The sequence below is a fragment of the Neolamprologus brichardi genome, chromosome 9 (assembly GCF_056152115.1).
Source record: "Neolamprologus brichardi isolate AB-2024 chromosome 9, ASM5615211v1, whole genome shotgun sequence".
NCBI classification, from domain to species: Eukaryota; Metazoa; Chordata; class Actinopteri; order Cichliformes; family Cichlidae; genus Neolamprologus; species Neolamprologus brichardi.
In genome coordinates, this window is record NC_142112.1 from 40442882 (window position 1) to 40458590 (window position 15709).

The following is a 15709-nucleotide window of genomic DNA, read 5'->3' on the forward strand; positions in this document are numbered from 1 at the left end:
TCACATTCATTATCGAATTTAATGTACCTGCAATAGAAAAAAAGCCCTGTTTGACAACCTGTGGTCTTAAGTGGAAAAACCACAAACACACCCAGGAAATGCTTGAGTGCCAGGTATACTTTGCGAATGGATCGGCAGACAGCACTTTTGCCAATGTTCTCTGTGTCTCCAACAGCGTACAGAAACGTGCCACTCGCAAAGAAACGCAAGGCAATGCACACAGTTTGTGCAGTTGTTAATGCCCGACTACGGTGAGTGGAACTCTTAACATAGGGATCCAACAAGTTGGTTAAGTAAATAATACCCTCACGGGAAAATCGATATCTCTCTATGAGCACACTGTCGCGCTGAGCTAAAGGATCCTGTCTATCCCGCAATATACGCTGAATTCTGAAAACTCTCCTTATCAATCTTGCACCTTCCGCAATGGGTTGCTCGCGTACAAACGGACAGGACATGGCTGCGACAGACTTCCCAAATCCACCTTCGCTTTTATAGCCGTGGGCTCTCATCTTGATTACACGAAGTAATTTACTATTACTACTCTAAAATATGAATTACATCTGAAATAATCAAATACATGAAATAGAATGATTTATAGTACATTTCCCTTTTTTTAGGAAATGACCTGTATGTATCTGTATGAAATCAATAAAAGAATCAAATACTGCATTATCTTTAGTTACATTGATAATATTTATTTATGGAAAAACAGTGGAAAAATATCGCTGTTGCTTTTGTATAAATGAAGCGATCTAAGCCTGTTTACATAAAGTAAGCCTGCTCCCAAGCAGGTTTACGCTTACGGATCTGTTGCTATGACAGCAAGTCCCGGATGAGCTTCGGAGAACCGAACGATCCAAGATCACGCGAAATCGTCAACAATCAAATCCAGCTAACTTACTTAGTGAGGTACGAAGAACGGACCCCAGGTCTCTGGTTTGTTTGTTTGTTTGTTTTGCTCAGTTCTGTTTTTCTGAGGGTTTTTTTTAAGTTATTAAATTTGTAACTGTAGTGATTTGTGTGTGTGACAGAGGCACTGCTAGGGATTTTTGACACAAGTTGTTCTTGTAAAATCAGTCTGAAGGTTCTCAGACATCCAGGTCACTGTAGTCTAAGGAGCTTGGAAAGAAAAGCGTCTGGACTTCTTTAAGTTTCCTTGAAGATGTTTCACCTCTCATCAGAGAAGCTTCTTCAGTTCTAAGGGTCAAATGGTGGAGTGGGACAGTCAGTGAAAGGGCAATGGTGGTGGCTCAGGGTTTGTATGTTTGGGGGCTTCAGAGGGAAAAGATGAATGCAGGTCTGGAGTTGGTGTGTGAGAGCAGGGAGTGAATTCAGCATCCTGACAGCCTGGATGAAGCTGTCTCTCAGTCTCCTGGTTCTGGCCCGGAGGCTCTTCAGTCTCCTCCCTGATGGCAGCAGGTCCTGACAAGCATGTTGTCAGGACTTGGGGCTTTGCGTGTGTTGATCCTGGCAAGGGATCTCCACACACTGTCTGGGGATAGTGTCACCACCCGATCGTTGGGGGGTGGGGGTGGAGTCTTCTGTGCTGGGGTGTCATTCTGTGTCTCAAAGCGAGAGAAAATTTCACTCATGTGTGGCGGCCTGTTTAAGGATCTCCCAGTCTGTGGTGGAAAAGCAGTATTGCAGGTCCTTCTGGCCACACACGTACCTGCTGACGAACTGGTTTAGTGACTTTGACCAGGGGCCTGTATGCTGGCATTAGCACAACAGTGATCTGATCAGAGGCACCAAAGTGGGTGGGTGGGGGGCTTTGTAATCTCCTCTCTGGGTGGTGAAAACTTTTTCCAAAATGTCGTTTCCTTGTGTTGGAAATTCAATGTGTCTATGCAGTAGTAAACATCGGGGGGGTCCAAATTCATGGGCTGCATCCTCCTGAGGACGCATTTGTAGATCGATTACGTCACAGCGACACGATGATGGCTGTCCAAATTCATAGACTCCTCCGAATGCAGCCCTCAGTCCTCATTTTCCCCGAATTTGAAGGATGGGTCGGGTATGTCCTTCGTGTCCTACCATATCCCAGAATTCATAGCGTGGCCCAGCCAATTCCAGTTTCCGGCAATGGCGGCCGCTACTAAGTTTTTAATATTACTCTTATTACTCTTTCTGGGTCACAAAATAAACTTTTAACATATTTTCAGTCGAGAAAGTAGCTGTGTAAACTTTAAATATCTGCTCAGTTTATCAAGATATCGCATATTTGCAAAAGTGCTCCGACGTTTTCGGAGACGTCTGCTAACCACCTGCTCGATAGCAAGCCGGGAGCTCGAGGGTCACTAGAGCCTCAGAGAACAGCAAACTGCCGGCACATCATGTTCAGATCACCTCGGTTTTTCGCTACTCAGGTTAAACGTAATATATAAGTGACTTAGACAACCTAAAAATGTTATTGTTTGGCTTTTTTCAGTGTTTTATTTGTTCCTGAGTAAATCGGTTTGGCTGAGATTAAAGTTATTAGATTAGATTAGACAAAATAAACCTTTACAGTGGTTGCAAAAGTATTCGGCCCCTTGAACTTTCCCACATTTTTTCACATTACAGCCACAAACATGAATCAATGTTATTGGACTTCCACGTGAAAGACCAACACAAAGTGGTGAACACGTGAGAAGTGGAACGAAAATCAAACATGATTCCAAACATTTTTTACAAATAAATAACTGCAAAGTGGGGTGTGCATAATTATTCAGCCCCTTTGGTCTGAGTGCAGTCAGTTGCCCATAGATGTTGCCTGATGAGTGCTAATGACTAAATAGAGAGCACCTGTGTATAATCTACTGTCAGTACAAATACAGCTGCTCTGTGACGGCCTCAGAGGTTGTTTTAGGCTACGTTTGCACCTTTCGTCCACACGTAAACGGCGTTTTTGGTCACTGAAAACTGAGATTTCTAAAAACTCCGGCCAGGGTGGATATTTTCTAAAACTCAGTTTTTGCATTTACGTGTGGACGAGAAAAACGGAGAAAACGCAGCGTCAAAGGTGTGCGCCTTTTTTGACGTCACACTGTGCGCCACGTTATTGTTTCGGTGAAATGGATTTCTACAATACTGTTAATTGTTCTCTCTGCAGTGTTTAAATGCTTACATATACACACACAGTTACTGTCCCTCCACACATACCACTCGGTTCTGCTTCTATGCCCCAGCTTTGTTTACTTTTTCCCACCGAGGCTTCTAGACTTCTGATTGGCCAACATTTCTACACGGTTAGGAATATATCGCCACCTGCTGCTTTGGCATGTTCCTAGCAGCGTTTTCCTTCATTTCTGCGTTTACGTGTGGACGTGATTATTTTTTAAAACGAAAATGGAAAATCTCTGTTTTCAAAAATACCCGTGTACGTGTGGACGTAGCCTAAGAGAATACTGGGAGCAACAACATCACGAAGTCCAAAGAACACAGCAGACAGGTCAGAGATAAAGTTATTGAGAAATTTAAAGCAGGCTTAGGCTGCACAAAGATTTCCCAAGCCTTGAACATCCCACGGAGCACTCTTCAAGCCATCATTCAGAAATGGAAAGAGTATGGCACAACTGTAAACCTACCAAGACAAGGCCGTCCACCTAAACTCACAGGCCGAACAAGGAGCTGATCAGAAATGCAGCCAAGAGGCCCATGGTGACTCTGGACGAGCTGCAGAGATCTACAGCTCAGGTGGGGAATCTGTCCACAGGACAACTATTAGTCGTGCACTGCACAAAGTTGGCCTTTATGGAAGAGTGGCAAGAAGAAAGCCATTGTTAACAGAAAACCATAAGAAGTCCCATTTGCAGTTTGCCACAAGCCATGTGGGGGACGCGGCAAACATGTGGGGGACGCGGCAAACATGTGGGGGACGCGGCAAACATGTGGGGGACGCTGCTCTGGTCAGATGAGACCAAAATGCAAAACGCTCTGTGTGGAAAACTAACACTGCACATCACTCTGAACACACCATCCCCACTGTCAGATATGGTGGTGGCAGCATCATGCTCTGGGGGGGGCTTCTCTTCAGCAGGGACAGGAAGCTGGTCAGAGTTGATGGGAAGATGGATGGAGCCAAATACAGGACAATCCTGGAAGAAAACCTCTTGGAGTCTGCAGAAGACTTGAGACTGGGGCGGAGGTTCAGCTTCCAGCAGGACGACGACCCTGAACATAAAGCCAGGGCAACAATGGGATGGTTTAAAACAAAACATATCCATGTGTTAGAACGGCCCAGTCTAAGTCCAGATCTAAATCCAATCGAGAATCTGTGGCAAGATCTGAAAACTGCTGTTCACAAACGCTGTCCATCTAATCTGACTGAGCTGGAGCTGTTGCAAAGAAGAATGGGCAAAGATTTCAGTCTGTAGATGTGCAAAGCTGGTAGAGACAGACCCTAAAAGACTGGCAGCAGCAACTGCAGCAAAAGCTGGTTCTACAAAGTATTGACTCAGGGGCTGAATAATTACACACACCCCACTTTACAGTTATTTATTTGTAAAAATGTTTGGAATCATGTCTGATTTTCGTTCCACTTCTCACGTGTTCACCACTTTGTGTTGGTCTTTCACCTGGAATTCCAATAACATTGATTCATGTTTGTGGCTGTAATGTGACAAAATGTGGAAAAGTTCAAGGGGGCCGAATACTAGTGATGTGTCGGTCGCGAACAAAATGGCTCTTAGAGCCGGATCTTTGACGTGAACGACACGAGCCGGCTCCTTATCACAAGCCGTGGTTTTTTGTTTTGTTTTTTCTCTCACTCTCTCTCTCGCACTTTTCCCGCTTCACTCCGCACGCCGAGCCTTGTGCTTTGCGCTGGGCAGAGGGGGGAGGGGCGGTAGTTACTCTCAGTAGCACAGGAACAGAGCGGGAGGGAGAGAGAGAGGCAGGGACAACAACGTCACATTAGAAAGATATAGTAATCATCCACAACTATTTTCAGTTGCAGATGATAAAGGATTCAGAAAGTTTATTCATGCAGGCCCATATGACAGAGAATATGCATCTTCTTTTTGTTTTCATATTTTAATTTATATTTAATTGTGTTGTGGTTTGCAGTGTTTTGTGTTGTTTCATTTTAAATTTGTTTAAAAGGAAAAAACTGAAAATTTAAATAGTTAAAAGTTGAAATGTGACTAGTTGGTTTTTGTATTATGTGATTTATTTATTACATTTTATGTGGAGTGAATAAATAAAAGTATATTTATGGTGGCCTCTACAGACAAAGCACATACAAACTCAGAAGTACATGTACCAGTAAATACAAAACTCAAAGGGGGCAGTGTTGAGCTTTTTGTTACCTAGTGGCTACACAAGCCAGCAAGTACCGATGACCGGATTTAGTGTGTGGTAGTAACAGGTAAATGAACTTTTTTTTTAAATTATTTGAATATATATGAGTGCCTGTGTATAAATACACAAAATATACACACATGCTTTCAATTGTGTAATTTAAGTGATCTAGTAGCTCTGCTTTGGAAGTTCAGTTCATGCTAGAAATGTGTTTTGGAGTTTGTACGTGCTTTGTCTCTAGGGGCCACCGCATATATTTATATATAAACATGTATAAATAAAACCACTTTTGTTTTTACATTAGTAATTCCTTTTGTGCATAATTTTATATTATTGTTAATAATAAATTAATGAAAGCAACAAAACAACCTGAAGAGCCGGTTCAGAGCTGAAAGAGCCGGCTCTCTAAAAAGAGCCGGCTGCATGTTGTTTCTCTTCAGCTGTAAGTATAAAAGGCTCCATTCTACAACCTGTTTGTGTTGTTCAATAGAAACATTATTTTGTGCTGATGTTGCACTTCTTTTATTCACAACCAAAGACTTTTTAAAATCTTCATAAAACTGCATTTAATGACTTTTGAATATTACTTTAAATACTTAGATTGAAAGTTCTGATAAAAGTTTAAATACAAAGATCAGTATTGTCTAATGTTTTGGCTGCAGTGTGTTTTTGCACACAGGTATAACAGAACAGCTTTACTGTTTAGATTTTTAAACTTGAGTATGAACTTATACAAAATGCAGCAAGATATTAAAAAAACGTTTGATTATAAAATCGACTATATTGGATTCATATCGATATCGGACATAAAAAGTGGAATCGTTCCATCTCTGCTTTGATTACAGACACAGCTCAGTGTTTTCCAATTTGGCATCATTTTAAAAAGTTTCCATGGAACAGCAGAAATGAGGCTTTACTGTCAGAGGCCGACAGCACTGAACACAGCAGACTGGTGGCTAATAAACAGTGAATGATGCAGAAACAGATGTTTGAAGCTGTTCTTGGAGTACACTGAGAGAGAGAGAGAGCTGTGCAGGCAGGAACAGCCAAAGTCAGAGAGAATTCATGAGCATATTTATATAACGTGAAGCAGAGTTTGGATCTTCTTTTGCTGCTGCTTCACTCAGTTTTGGTTGGAGACAGATGAAACCTGCAGCTTCAGGATCTGTGAGCTGTCCACTTTCAGCCCCGACGGCGTGTCCGTGTACGTGCCGTCGAGTGAACGATCCACGCTCTGTGTTTCCATCTTTGTGTGTTTAGCTGCTCTCATTTACTGTTTTAGCTGTTTGCTGCTTGTTATGGCTTTTGGTTAAAAGTCAGTAGTTAGTGCATAGTCTGATTAAGTTACATAAGCAAAGTGATAAATAAGTTCAAAGTTAAGAAATATTATAAGTAATTCATGCTAAAAACAGCTACAATGTCTGGGTTCGAATTTTGATCAGAGTGAGACCTCATCGTCATAAGCGATCTTTGTATTGTATGTGCGGAAATGGGAGCGAGTGAGCGCTCTGATCATTCGCATATCTTTGACGTATTTTCTCCGTTAATGCTGTGAAAAGTGCTTCGGAAGTATTAAAAGAGTGAACGAGTTCATGTACACGCTAAGAGTGCCCTACACGCTTGTACCTTGGGAAACGTTCGTCTTTGTGAGTATTAATGTGTTCAGAAACAACTTTTATATGTGTTTACCTGGAGTGAACTGCGATGCTAATGTAACGCACGTGTTAATCTAGGCTAATCATTAAGTTTGTCATTAAGATGTGTAGTAGCTAGCAATTTATTTTCACTTTCTGTATATTTCAGTTACAAATAAGAAATAGCAAGGAGAAGCCTTGAGAGAGGAAAGGCTTAAAAAGATCTTCATTAAAATCAAGAAAAGCAAGCCTTGTGTGGAGATCTCGTCTATTTTGTTCGCTGGGTGTCGAGCTTCACATGGTCACGTGTCGTGAGGGCAGCACAGTGCTTGTTGAAATAGTTTGTGAGCTTTAAGCTGAGATTCTGGCAAAATACATTTATATTAAACATCGATTCAGGATTGAATGAAGCAACATCGTTTTATTCAAATTAAAACCATTTAAATGGGAACATGAATTTTTTACAGCCGCCTCTAATGCTGGGTAATGTCAGCTGGTCCATGTGCAGCTGGCTGTGAGGCTCAGGGAGCGTCTACAAAGTGCAACACTGAAAGAGCATCATCCATAAATATTGAGTAATAACTGGACTCTCATACAGCGAGACTCAAATGCCTTTAAACATCAGCTTATCCTGCTGATCCAAGTCCAACACTGAGTTTGTAAAAACATGTTTGTCAATCATTTTGTTTGGTTTCTGAGGAAAATGATTCAATAACTTGCTGCTAATACACAACATTTCATCATATTTCCTCATAACCCTCTTTTGTCTGACCATTTGATCCCATTTGAATTTGCAATAAAGGATCCACAGAGTTTGGTGACAATAATGACAGATGTTTGTGTGATGGAAGCAAATGAGTGTGTGATGTTCTTTCAGTGTTGCACTTTGTAGACGCTCCCTGAGCACTGGTCTCACAGCCAGCTGCACATAGAGACCAGTGTTGTTAGTCCAGGTCAGAAGATGACTTGTTGGAATGAAAATGAGCTTGTAGTTTGTCTGCTTTAATAATGTGACTGGAAAAAGGTGTTGGACTTCAAATATGTCCATTTCTTTCTCACTTCACCTTTAAAAGTGAAGCCATGTGGTTCCTGGAAGGAAAAACACGACTTTTTCAAGTCTTTTTCCTGTTTTTATGAGAAATGTACGACTTTAATGTGAAACATTCAGAGTTTTTTCTCTTGTTGTGTTTGTTTGAAGCTGCTTCCTGTTGGCTTCAGCTGTTTGGAGTTTCCATTTTCTAAACTTCTACATTCTGAACCTTCTTCAGCTCTGAACAGATGATGAAACACTGAATGATTTCAAGCACTTTGTCTAATAAACTTACATCTTTCATTCTTTATACAGATTGAGGTGCATTGGTTTGTCAGAGATCAGCTGTGATTATCTGGCAGCAGCACTGAAGTCCAACCCCTCCCATCTGAGACATCTGGACCTGGGCTTAAACATCAACCTGCAGGATCCAGGAGTGAAGCATCTGTGTGGTTTCCTGGAGAGTCCAGGATGTAAACTTGAAACTCTGAGGTCAGTCAGCATGTTTTAGTTGTTCTGAGATGAATATGATGTGAAAGTTGTGCTGACACTAAACTGCAGACATCAGGCTGATATTATACTGATCCACACTGAGGATCTTCATGGTAAAGTCTGTTTTCTTCTTCTCTGGTTTAGTCCATTGACTGCAGCAGAACAATGTTCACATTTCAAACAGTGAGACTCAACGTATGGCCCGCGGCCCACACGCGGCCTGCCCACCTTTCCTGATTCAGAGAGAGGGGACCCTGATTAACTGTGTAGCTTCTTCCTCACAGTTCTAAGTATCAGACACAACAATGAATAATCCACAGCTGACTGTCTTTAGCAGGTCAAAGGTCACGGCACACAGCAGAGTCAGAAATATTCTAACTCTGATCATTGATCAGTTGTGACACTGTGAGACTTGATCAGAGGTGTGATCATCACAGCAGAGGCCTTTGTGTCAAAGTCACTGAGGATCAAACAGAAACACATGAAGCAGATTTTCCTCTTCTGGCTTTTTATAGCAGATAACCTTCAAAATCTTCTGCAGTCGATCAAAAACTGAAGCAAACCATGAATCAACATGTGAACATGAGCTGATGTTGCTGAAGTGAAGCAAAGTTACAGAGGTTTGATTACAGACACAGCTGAGAGTTTGTAATCTGTCATCATTTTAAAAAGTATCCATGGAACAGCAGAAATGAGGCTTTACTGTCAGAGGCCGACAGCACTGAACACAACAGCAGACTGGTGGCTAATAAACAGTGAATGATGCAGAAACAGATGTTTGAAGCTGTTCTTGGAGTACACTGAGAGAGAGAGAGCTGTGCAGGCAGGAACAGCCAAAGTCAGAGAGAATTCATGAGCATATTTATCAAACGTGAAGCAGAGTTTGGATCTTCTTTTGCTGCTGCTTCACTCAGTTTTGGTTGGAGACAGATGAAACCTGCAGCTTCAGGATCTGTGAGCTGTCCACTTTCAGCCCCGACGGCGTGTCCGTGTACGTGCCGTCGAGTGAACGATCCACGCTCTGTGTTTCCATCTTTGTGTGTTTAGCTGCTCTCATTTACTGATTTAGCTGTTTGCTGCTTGTTATGGCTTTTGGTTAAAAGTCAGTAGTTAGTGCATAGTCTGATTAAGTTACATAAGCAAAGTGATAAATAAGTTCAAAGTTAAGAAATATTATAAGTAATTCATGCTAAAAACAGCTACAATGTCTGGGTTCGAATTTTGATCAGAGTGAGACCTCGTTACTACAAGCGATCTTTGTATTGTATGTGCGGAAATGGGAGCGAGTGAGCGCTCTGATCATTCGCATATCTTTGACGTATTTTCTCCGTTAATGCTGTGAAAAGTGCTTCAGAAGTATTAAAAGAGTGAACGAGTTCATGTACACGCTAAGAGTGCCCTACACGCTTGTACCTTGGGAAACGTTCGTCTTTGTGAGTATTAATGTGTTCAGAAACAACTTTTATATGTGTTTACCTGGAGTGAACTGCGATGCTAATGTAACGCACGTGTTAAGCTAGGCTAATAATTAAGTTTGTCATTAAGATGTGTAGTAGCTAGCAATTTATTTTCACTTTCTGTATATTTCAGTTACAAATAAGAAATAGCAAGGAGAAGCCTTGAGAGAGGAAAGGCTTAAAAAGATCTTCATTACAATCAAGAAAAGCAAGCCTTGTGTGGAGATCTCGTCTATTTTGTTCGCTGGGTGTCGAGCTTCACATGGTCACGTGTCGTGAGGGCAGCACAGTGCTTGTTGAAATAGTTTGTGAGCTTTAAGCTGAGATTCTGGCAAAATACATTTATATTAAACATCGATTCAGGATTGAATGAATCAACATCGTTTTATTCAAATTAAAACCATTTAAATGGGAACATGAATTTTTTACAGCCGCCTCTAATGCTGGGTAATGTCAGCTGGTCCATGTGCAGCTGGCTGTGAGGCTCAGGGAGCGTCTACAAAGTGCAACACTGAAAGAACATCATCCATAAATATTGAGTAATAACTGGACTCTCATACAGCGAGACTCAAATGCCTTTAAACATCAGCTTATCCTGCTGATCCAAGTCCAACACTGAGTTTGTAAAAACATGTTTCTCAATCATTTTCTTTGGATTCTGAGGAAAATAATTCAATAACTTGCTGCTAATACACAACATTTCATCATATTTCCTCATAACCCTCTTTTGTCTGACCATTTGATCCCATTTGAATTTGCAATAAAGGATCCACAGAGTTTGGTGACAATAATGACAGAAGATGTTTGTGTGATGGAAGCAAATGAGTGTGTGATGTTCTTTCAGTGTTGCACTTTGTAGACGCTCCCTGAGCACTGGTCTCACAGCCAGCTGCACATAGAGACCAGTGTTGTTAGTCCAGGTCAGAAGATGACTTGTTGGAATGAAAATGAGCTTGTAGTTTGTCTGCTTTAATAATGTGACTGGAAAAAGGTGTTGGACTTCAAATATGTCCATTTCTTTCACACTTCACCTTTAAAAGTGAAGCCATGTGGTTCCTGGAAGGAAAAACGCGACTTTTTCAAGTCTTTGTCCTGTTTTTATGAGAAATGTACGACTTTAATGTGAAACATTCAGAGTTTTTCCTCTTGTTGTGTTTGTTTGAAGCTGCTTCCTGTTGGCTTCAGCTGTTTGGAGTTTCCATTTTCTAAACTTCTACATTCTGAACCTTCTTCAGCTCTGAACAGATGATGAAACACTGAATGATTTCAAGCACTTTGTCTAATAAACTTACATCTTTCATTCTTTATACAGATTGGGGAGCTGTGGTTTGTCAGAGATCAGCTGTGATTATCTGGCAGCAGCACTGAAGTCCAACCCCTCCCATCTGAGACAGCTGGACCTGAAATACAACTACCTGCAGGATCTAGGAGTGAAGCATCTGTGTGGTTTCCTGGAGAGTCCAGGATGTGGACTTGAAACTCTGAGGTCAGTCAGCATGTTTTTGTTGTGCTGAGATGAATATGATGTGAAAGTTGTGCTGACACTAAACTGCAGACATCAGGCTGATATTATACTGATCCACACTGAGGATCTTCATGGTAAAGTCTGTTTTCTTCTTCTCTGGTTTAGTCCATTGACTGCAGCAGAACAATGTTCACATTTCAAACAGTGAGACTCAACGTATGGCCTGCGGCCCACACGCGGCCTGCCCACCTTTCCTGATTCAGAGAGAGGGGACCCTGATTAACTGTGTAGCTTCTTCCTCACAGTTCTAAGTATCAGACACAACAATGAATAATCCACAGCTGTCTGTCTTTAGCAGGTCAAAGGTCACGGCACACAGCAGACAGTCAGAAATATTCTAACTCTGATCATTGATCAGTTGTGACACTGTGAGACTTGATCAGAGGTGTGATCATCACAGCAGAGGCCTTTGTGTCAAAGTCACTGAGGATCAAACAGAAACACATGAAGCAGATTTTCCTCTTCTGGCTTTTTATAGCAGATAACCTTCAAAATCTTCTGCAGTCCATCAAAAACTGAAGCAAACCATGAATCAACATGTGAACATGAGCTGATGCTGCTGAAGTGAAGCAAAGTTACAGAGGTTTGATTACAGACACAGCTGAGAGTTTGTAATCTGTCATGATTTTAAAAAGTTTCCATGGAACAGCAGAAATGAGGCTTTACTGTCAGAGGCCGACAGCACTGAACACAACAGCAGACTGGTGGCTAATAAACAGTGAATGATGCAGAAACAGATGTTTGAAGCTGTTCTTGGAGTACACTGAGAGAGAGAGAGCTGTGCAGGCAGGAACAGCCAAAGTCAGAGAGAATTCATGAGCATATTTATCAAACGTGAAGCAGAGTTTGGATCTTCTTTTGCTGCTGCTTCACTCAGTTTTGGTTGGAGACAGATGAAACCTGCAGCTTCAGGATCTGTGAGCTGTCCACTTTCAGCCCCGACGGCGTGTCCGTGTACGTGCCGTCGAGTGAACGATCCACGCTCTGTGTTTCCATCTTTGTGTGTTTAGCTGCTCTCAATTACTGTTTTAGCTGTTTGCTGCTTGTTATGGCTTTTGGTTAAAAGTCAGTAGTTAGTGCATAGTCTGATTAAGTTACATAAGCAAAGTGATAAATAAGTTCAAAGTTAAGAAATATTATAAGTAATTCATGCTAAAAACGGCTACAATGTCTGGGTTCGAATTTTGCTCAGAGTGAGTCCTCGTAACGACAAGCGATCTTTGTATTGTATGTGCGGAAATGGGAGCGAGGGAGCGCTCTGATCATTCGCATATCTTTGACGTATTTTCTCCGTTAATGCTGTGAAAAGTGCTTCGGAAGTATTAAAAGAGTGAACGAGTTCATGTACACGCTAAGAGTGCCCTACACGCTTGTACCTTGGGAAACGTTCGTCTTTGTGAGTATTAATGTGTTCAGAAACAACTTTTATATGTGTTTACCTGGAGTGAACTGCGATGCTAATGTAACGCACGTGTTAAGCTAGGCTAATCATTAAGTTTGTCATTAAGATGTGTAGTAGCTAGCTATTTATTTTCACTTTCTGTATATTTCAGTTACAAATAAGAAATAGCAAGGAGAAGCCTTGAGAGAGGAAAGGCTTAAAAAGATCTTCATTAAAATCAAGAAAAGCAAGCCTTGTTTTGAGATTTTGTTCGCTGGGTGTCGAGCTTCACATGGTCACGTGTCGTGAGGGCAGCACAGTGCTTGTTGAAATAGTTTGTGAGCTTTAAGCTGAGATTCTGGCAAAATACATTTATATTAAACATCGATTCAGGATTGAATGAATCAACATCGTTTTATTCAAATTAAAACCATTTAAATGGGAACATGAATTTTTTACAGCCGCCTCTAATGCTGGGTAATGTCAGCTGGTCCATGTGCAGCTGGCTGTGAGGCTCAGGGAGCGTCTACAAAGTGCAACACTGAAAGAACATCATCCATAAATATTGAGTAATAACTGGACTCTCATACAGCGAGACTCAAATGCCTTTAAACATCAGCTTATCCTGCTGATCCAAGTCCAACACTGAGTTTGTAAAAACATGTTTCTCAATCGTTTTGTTCGGTTTCTGAGGAAAATGATTCAATAACTTGCTGCTAATACACAACATTTCATCATATTTCCTCATAACCCTCTTTTGTCTGACCATTTGATCCCATTTGAATTTGCAATAAAGGATCCACAGAGTTTGGTGACAATAATGACAGTAGATGTTTGTGTGATGGAAGCAAATGAGTGTGTGATGTTCTTTCAGTGTTGCACTTTGTATACGCTCCCTGAGCACTGGTCTCACAGCCAGCTGCACATAGAGACCAGTGTTGTTAGTCCAGGTCAGAAGATGACTTGTTGGAATGAAAATGAGCTTTTAGTTTGTCTGCTTTAATAATGTGACTGGAAAAAGGTGTTGGACTTCAAATATGTCCATTTCTTTCACACTTCACCTTTAAAAGTGAAGCCATGTGGTTCCTGGAAGGAAAAACACGACTTTTTCAAGTCTTTGTCCTGTTTTTATGAGAAATGTACGACTTTAATGTGAAAGATTCAGAGTTTTTTTTCTTGTTGTGTTTGTTTGAAGCTGCTTCCTGTTGGCTTCAGCTGTTTGGAGTTTCCATTTTCAAAACTTCTACATTCTGAACCTTCTTCAGCTCTGAACAGATGATGAAACACTGAATGATTTCAAGCACTTTGTCTAATAAACTGACATCTTTCATTCTTTATACAGATTGGAGAACTGTGATTTGTCAGAGATCAGCTGTAATTATCTGGCAGCAGCACTGAAGTCCAACCCCTCCCATCTGAGACAGCTGGACCTGAGTAATAGCTCGTCGTCGACTAACAACAACAACCTGGAGGATCCAGGAGTGAAGCATCTGTGTGGTTTCCTGGAGAGTCCAGGATGTAAACTTGAAACTCTGAGGTCAGTCAGCATGTTTTAGTTGTGCTGAGATGAATATGATGTGAAAGTTGTGCTGACACTAAACTGCAGACATCAGGCTGATATTATACTGATCCACACTGAGGATCTTCATGGTAAAGTCTGTTTTCTTCTTCTCTGGTTTAGTCCATTGACTGCAGCAGAACAATGTTCACATTTCAAACAGTGAGACTCAACGTATGGCCCGCGGCCCACACGCGGCCTGCCCACCTTTCCTGATTCAGAGAGAGGGGACCCTGATTAACTGTGTAGCTTCTTCCTCACAGTTCTAAGTATCAGACACAACAATGAATAATCCACAGCTGACTGTCTTTAGCAGGTCAAAGGTTACGGCACACAGCAGGAATTCTTGCACATTTACAAACTGACACTGCTGCACGGCATGCTGGGTAATGCTAGCTGCTCAGGTATGGGCGTGCTAACAGCTGTGAGGCTCCGTGGCTGCAGAACACTGAAGAAGAGAAAAGAGAGGTGGAGGATGAAGAAAAGAGGCGGAGATGAAGCAGAAGTTTTGCTCCAGAGAGCAGCTGTGTCTGTGTGGGCGGGGCTCAGGCAGCTCCGCCCACACAGTGACAGTGAAGCAGGTGAAGAGTAATAAATGAAGACAGCAGACAGGATTTGATCAGCTGATGTACAAACATGTAGAATGATGGTGGCAGCTACAGAAACAGGTCCATACAGACTGAAGCGTGTCTCCTTTGCATCGTCCATATTTGATACTGAGAGTTTCCAGAAGAGCAAACATCAAACACGCCTCCAAACATGTGACGAGTCAGACTGACATCATTTCTACAGAGAACAGTGTGAGCTCTCAGCAGGTCACTTCAATAAGAAGGACAAACAGTGCAGCAGGAATGACTCAACCCACTAACAGTCTGATATCCCCGTGTTCCTGTTGTTCTACAGCATCATCATTAATGCTGCTCCATCACTGCAGCTGACCAATCAGCTTCTGTCACGTCATGTGACGCTCTGTGACTCAGACTAGAGATATGCTAAATGGCTAACCTGAAGCTAACCTGAGAAACAGTCAAAGTACTGATGATCCCTACAAAGTGTGTGTGTTCAGTATGAGATGAAGAATGAAACCATGGAGGAGCGGGCCGTGGCTGCTTTCACACACGTTTGCTGCAGGGGCGGAGCTACAGAAATGTTCTTAGGGGGCAAAATCAAAGCCATTATTGTTGACACATATGCAGCTGTTACATCCTGTAATATGCATTAAATATGGTTCAAATGCATTAAATATACATGTTTCATATAAATATAGTCTACAACTGTGTTTTCTTCAGCCCACATAATGAAACAGTTCAGTAGGATAAAGACAGAAGGCCTTTTCCACGTCCCTCTGC

The 15709-nt window shown here is 41.7% G+C and overlaps 1 protein-coding gene across 1 annotated transcript; it reads left to right on the forward strand.

Moving 5' to 3' along the window:
• Window positions 1-6700: 6700 nt before the first annotated feature.
• LOC102778777 (ribonuclease inhibitor-like) lies at window positions 6701-15345 on the forward strand. The gene is made up of 5 exons (XM_087845721.1): window positions 6701-6708; window positions 8263-8439; window positions 11209-11382; window positions 14145-14339; window positions 15264-15345. The coding sequence occupies exons 1-5, from the start codon at window positions 6701-6703 to the stop codon at window positions 15343-15345; spliced, it is 636 nt and encodes a 211-aa protein (XP_087701847.1).
• Window positions 15346-15709: the final 364 nt, after the last annotated feature.